This window comes from Symsagittifera roscoffensis, chromosome 4, assembly GCF_963678635.1.
Source record: "Symsagittifera roscoffensis chromosome 4, txSymRosc1.1, whole genome shotgun sequence".
NCBI lineage: Eukaryota > Metazoa > Xenacoelomorpha > Acoela > Convolutidae > Symsagittifera > Symsagittifera roscoffensis.
Window position 1 is genome coordinate 10234429 of NC_087065.1, and position 6671 is coordinate 10241099.

At 36.3% G+C, this 6671-nt stretch overlaps 1 protein-coding gene across 1 annotated transcript in view; it reads left to right on the forward strand.

Moving 5' to 3' along the window:
• The first annotated feature begins 490 nt into the window (after positions 1 to 490).
• The window catches only part of LOC134844732 (sun domain-containing protein 1-like), an 8110-nt gene continuing 1929 nt past the window's right edge, over positions 491 to 6671 (forward strand). The window contains exons 1-6 of the mRNA XM_063861546.1: positions 491 to 650; positions 1147 to 1393; positions 2598 to 2781; positions 3149 to 3325; positions 4403 to 4573; positions 5314 to 5486. Coding sequence (XP_063717616.1) covers positions 491 to 650; positions 1147 to 1393; positions 2598 to 2781; positions 3149 to 3325; positions 4403 to 4573; positions 5314 to 5486 — 1112 coding nt within the window. The remainder of the gene's footprint in view (positions 651 to 1146; positions 1394 to 2597; positions 2782 to 3148; positions 3326 to 4402; positions 4574 to 5313; positions 5487 to 6671) is intronic.

The window sequence follows — 6671 nt, forward strand, 5'->3', positions numbered from 1 at the left end:
TTTTACCAAATCGTTACCAATGAATGCATAAGCTTCTCTTTCACTTTTTTTTGCGTAGGAAGGGCGCTATCGACTTGAGAAACCTAAAATTTTAAAACAATTTTAAAATAATCAATATTAAAATAATCAAACAGGTCTCTCCAGCTTTCAGCTGGGCCCCTAGTCCTTCTGTGGAAAGTATAAGATCGATAGCATTTATTGTACAGCCGGCAATCATAGGTCTAATGGGCTAGTGGAAAGACTTGTATGAACTGTAAAGACCAAATTGATAGCCATGTCATTTGATTTACCAAACCTACTTTAAATTCTTCGATCGAAAAATTTATCTGGAGCCTCAGAGTTACAAAACAAACCGCTATCAGTTGTATTCCGTTCGAGAAACATTTTTAGAGAACGGCTAATATTAGATGGAAGAATCTGATTTCCCTTGATAACCATTTAGATTTAACGAAATCCATTCTATCTGACTGACGGGGCCAGAAATTGGGAAATGCACGACGGCGCGGAAGACGGCAACCTTGATGCTGACATGGGCACTCCATCCGACTACGAAGATAACCTGCTAGCCCCTACAATTCCAAGGACTCCCGTAAAAGAAGTGCATAGTCCGGGTAAATGCTCAAGATCGACGACGAAACTAGTCTCCGGAGGTAAATACTATAGAAGGGCTGCCAACAGAAAAATTGGGGAACCTTATTTTAATCTTGTAAAGAGGATATCATCGACTCGTCTGAGCATACCATACCACTTGATAATGGCCACTTTTTACGGAAATCGACTGAACCTACAAGGGAAAACTCTTTCCAGGTCTTAGGAAAACTGTCGTGAATCAGTCACCCATCGGGCACAATCTAACTATACCTTCGAGTTTAGCAGAAAAAAAAGCTATCTCCACCGATGAATACAATTCTGACCGATAAAACTCAGTTAATGCAAGGCACTTCAAGAGCGGATAGGCCTACTCAAGTGTCTGGACGGACCGTCGAGAGACCCATTAGTTACACACGATCTTTCACGTAACACCTCAGGTTCCTCGTCATCTTTAAACTTAAACTATTCTGATGGAAAAATAGACAATTTTTTCGAGGTTAAGACAAAAATATTGCTCAGCCGACTCGGGATCTAACCAAGGGTTAGTTTTTACAGGTGATGACAACAATCAATCAACTAGGCCTAACCTCACAGTTTGCACAGAACACCCTGTGGTGATGGACGTGCCAGATGCAGTGAAAATAGAAGGCTCTGAAAACAACCCAATTCTGTTGGACAGTACCCCAGTAGAACATCAACCGAGACAGTCTATGCAGCGCAGAAACGTGGGACCCCCGAAATTCTTCGGAGATCGAAGATACATAGATATCGTTCTAGAAAAAGATGACCAGAACACTCAAGTGTTAACGGTACAGGACGATGTTTTTAACTATCCGAGGGCAACCTTCACCGTCACTTCACCTTCAGACCTCCTAATACCACTTGCGGAGGCACCACCAAAATCACCCTTGTCGCAGAAAATACCCTATTCTGGTCATCTCAGAAATCTATCCCATCGTGAAATTCAGACAATCTTAACAAACACATCCTTCGGATCCTCCTCTTCACCCCGACCTGCTACATATACAACTGACGATATAGAAGGAACAAGTGATTTTTCATTGACAATAGATACAGACCTGAATCACAGACTAGACGATTTCGATGCAAGATTTCATTAAAACTGCTTTAAGACATTTTTAATTGTTTTCACTTTTATAGTATTCATTTTAACTGACCTTCTTTACTGTAGATAACTTTGTACAGGTTAAATGTACATCATGTAGATTAGTGTTGTTTCATTTTGTTAATTTTGTTTTGTATAACTGTAAATTCTGTATTTTCACCCTTTGTACATATGCACTCTCCAAATTCCATTTTTAGTTTCCTTTTTGCTTGCTGTACTGTTTTTCGGCGCAGCTTGTAAAATTTTGTTCCTACTTTGAAGGGGGGAATGGGTGTATATAGAATTAGTTTTAGTTAATTTGTAATTTTATTTTTTTTCCCGGTGCAAAATGTTTTGATGTGTTTTATGTCTCTCTTAATGACCTTCGGTATTGATTAAATTCCTGTCAACTTTGCATGATACGACCATTGGTCGATCATAGTGTGTTGGTTCAGTGTTAGTCTTAGAATTTTTTCAGTTCACACATTTTATTTGTTTTTTGTTTTCTTTTAAGTAATTGTACATTAGTTGTACATACCTACAAAGATTAATATAATATTTTATTAGCAGGGCCTTTTTTATAGCATCTGAAAGAATGAATGCTTTGAGCTCACAGAAAAGAATATTACACCTGTAACCAATTTTAGAGGGTATATCAAATTAGAAAAATAACGAGCGATATATTTCGTTCTATCCAAGGGTAAGCAGCGAACTAACTAATTGAGAATTTAATCCAGGCGTCTTATTTGCGCTGAGTGTAACGTTAGCAGACGCAAATCATATCATTTAGTACACTACATTGCGTCTGCAGATAACTTTACATTGCGTCCATTATAACAATACTACTTTACATAGCGTCCATTATAACAATTATTCCAGAATCATTGTTTTTTTTTTTCAGAATGAGTTCACGGAGCAAACTTTTGAGCACTCCCAATATAACAGTGACCAGCCCTAAAGTGAACAACCCCACCTCCAGCACAGCCAGCACCCCCAGTCGACTTCAGGGAAACCAACAGCAGCAGCAGCAGCAACAACAACAAGCAGACAACTCTTTGGCCGTTGACAGCATCAATACACTTAATGTAAGCATACGTTACTGAGTTCTAAAAATTAAATTTCACATCAAGGACTGATTTGAGGGTTTTGCTTGCAAATGTCTAGAAAAAGCTGAAATTATTGCCAAGCAACTCCGAGAAAAATTGATTTTGCGAGGATCTCTGCAAGTATTTAAAGATCTCTCTTGAAAAAACAGGTGTTTTAGAAAACTAATTTTTTGGTTCAATCCGATAATGATCGCGTTGTTGAATTATTTTTTTCCAGCGTATTTCAAATTAACCTTTTCTCCGAAATTTGTTCTCAATACTGTTTTTAGTTTGGGTTTCTTTTTAATTTCAGGCAAATGAAACCACTGATTTTAACTCATGAAAATATCTTTTGAATGTTCTTCAGAATAATTCTAACATGAACCCTGGTGGGAACAAGAACGCCAACAGTCGAGTGCAGATCACGGGAGACATGCGGGACATTCTGGGCAATGTAGATGAGAATGGGTGGCCCCTAGTGGACAACCAGAGCTTCCTAGTAAGCAACATCAAGGACGCCAAGAGAGAATTCGAGGAGATCGATGTGAGTATCTTCTTGACAGTATTTGTCTTTACAAAAGACTACAGATAGTAATAAGTAGCACAAATTGGATCAACTTTTTAGAGAGGGGGAGAGGGGGGTTCGAGTTTTTGACAAAAAGGGTGTCTGCTCTTCCCTCTTGTCCGTTAAGGTCGTCCCATCTTTGGAATCTTTTCCATTTTCCCTCACATTTCAAACTTTATATTTTCATGTTCTTTACCTTTTACTTGTGGATTTTTAACCTGTCATACAGTTTTACGATCTATCGTATGACAAACAAATGTGTTCACATTAGTTAATTTTTTGACATGCAAAGTTTTTTTGCATTAGAAAATGTTGAAATAGTTTTCAAAAAAAGAAATTCAGGGTGTTGGAAAAAAGCCGAGCTTTGGAACACATTGACACGAAAGAACATGTGCAAAACTTCAAATCAAAAACCACATTCGCTATTTCGAGCAAAACCTAACTTTGCCGATATCATCCGAAGTCATTGACAAACATTGAATTCAGGGCCGGACCTAAGTTTTTATCGAGGGGGGTGGCGATGTTCAAAAAAACTTCAATAATGTTGTCTACTTTTTTTTACGTTGACCAAAATGAGTTTCTGAGCTCTCCTAAACAAAAAAGACTTTATTTTGACCAAATTTTCTGCGCCGCTGGCAAGTTTTTTGAAAAAAGCTTAAGAAAAAAGGTGTTTTCAGGCACTTTTGGAAAGTTACGACCAAAAAATTGAAAATTGCGTTTTTTTGGCGCGCACTCCCTTAAAATTAATACATATTGGCGCCAAAGGCTCCTTTACAAAATTTTTAGGGTCGGTCACCAAAAATGAATACCTGAAGACAGTACAAAGGGGGAACCTTTGAGTCGACAGGGGGTCGAACCTCTGAAGGAAGAAGTGTCCCCCCCTAATTCCGCCCCTGTGTTATATACAAAACTTACGGTCGGGTAGCCATATACAATGGCTTAAAGTAGTAACGAGTACGCCCCCCCCCTCCCTATCCGAGACTGATTGAGGTAATTGTGTCATGAATTCTTGTTTTCGGATTACTAGCTATCCTCAAAAGTGTTTTCTGTATTAAGGGAGATGGTCTGGGCGACAATTTTCTGAATAGCTCGATGGATGAACAGACGATGAGGAACCAGTTGAACTCGGAGGCAGAGGCCATCATGAACAAAGTATTAGACTACGAGAAAGTGCAGCCCCTTCTGGACGACAAAGTGTTCTCGCTCATGATGGACGATTTCGAAAAGGCAAGCTGAGAAAAAAATATCTTTTTTTTTCACTTTAAAAGTTCTAACATGTTCGAGTCCTCAAACTTTTCTTCACATCGCTTGATTTTCATGATATATTTTGGGTTGCCAACCCTGATGAAGCCCAGAGAAATTATACTCTATCAGGAAAAACCTAAAGAAGAAATAATGGCATACGGGAAAACAAGGGGGTACGCATAGTCTAAAACGGACTATGATAATATAAATTGGTTAATATTGATTGATATTTTATTTTTCGCTGCAAATTGTTGAAGGATTGTTTTTCGCAAAGATTTCCTAAATTAGGGCAAATAATTATCTTTTGCCATTTTCAAAACTGCCACAACTTCAGCATTGAAGTTTTGTTTTTACAATTGTTACATGATCTTTTAAAACGCAATTCAGTTCTTCTGTCCTCAATTGTTTCATAATAGTAATAATCAAGGTAGTAATAATAAAAATAATCATAATAATAATAATCATAATAATCATAATAATCATAATAATAATCATAATAATCATAAAAATCATAATAATCATAATAATAATAGTAATAATAATAATAATAATCATAATAATCATAATAATAATCATAATAATAATAATCATAATAATAATAATAATAATCATCTTAATAATAATAATAATAAATTGTTTTCATATCAGAGATTATTCAACAGACGTCTGTCAACTTACATAACCAATTACTCTTTGACTGTGAATCTTCTTCGTCTAATCAGGCGTTCAAAGTGGTGAAGGAGATCCATGAGTTGGAGAGAGTGGTGGCGGACTTCAAGAAGATGAAGTTGGCAGTGAGAAGCTACAAGCATTCAGAGGAGAAGTTGATTGACAGCCATCAGAAACTACAGAATGAACACAATCACATCATGTCCAAGTTCAGGGGCATGTACAGGCTAGTAGTCGAGTTTGACTTAAATTTGCTATTAAACCTAGTGAAGAACTTCCAAGCCTCCCAGGTTGACCTCCATACACCGAAAATGCTGATCATACAATTCCATACATCAAGTGTATGGAAAAAATGCTTGTCATACAATTTTCATACAATTTTGAAAAATGGTAGAAGAAAGGTTTAAACTAATTTCTGCGGATGTTTGATTCTAATAAAACAGTCTGGTGATAAAAAACAATCTGTGAATGCAAGACCGTCCAACCTTTGGTGTTTTGAGTAACCAAGGTCTTTGTCACTTGTGTTCGGTTGCAACTACAACCGAAAATGTTTCAGAAACTAAATTTAGAAAGAAAAAATCAAAATTTTGGTTAATGGAAAAAAAACACCTATCATACAATTTTCATATATGGAAAAATGCTTATCATAGAGTTTTCATACAATTTTCTGTACGTATGGAATTGTATGAAATTGTACGACAAGAAGTTTCTCATATATGGAAATTGTATGATAAGAAGTTTTGGTCAACCCGGGCTATAATGAAATAATTCAACCATTAAGCATATGCGTTTTTTAAACCTAGTAATAACCCCCCCCCTCCCTCTTTGCAAAAGACATTGGCATATGCTCGTGCAAATAGCTCCAAAAAGATCTTGAAAAAATCAATCTAATTGTTTATAGTTATCTTAGCAACTTGGAAGAAGGCCGTCCAATTTTTTCAGATTTGTTGTTAGGTTTTTTGGGCGCCGAACAAGCGCCATATGTCTTTATCAGCTGTAAACTCATTCATCACGGTTTTTTTTGGTGTTTCAATAATGTTTTTTTTTGCTTCGAGATAGTTTTTACGACTTGTCAAAATTATTTAATGATAAGAAAAAATGTGATTTTTATCCGAAGCTGCTATAAAAACAAGTTTAAACTCAGAAAATTGTTTTCAAAACCAGTGTTTGATAGGCCTTAAAAAAATTTTCAGCGAAAAATTATTTCCGATGAAAAATTTTGCCAGCAAATTTTGACAACTTACCTAAACTCGTGAAACAAATTACCCCTCTTAAAGAACTTAAAATTTTTTTGAACCTTGAGAAAAAAAAGTAAAAAGTTAAATCCTGAATAGTATTAGTTTTTGATTAGTATATTATCTCAAAAACTGCGAATATGTCGTGGTGGATTGTGGCTTATTTTAACCTAAAA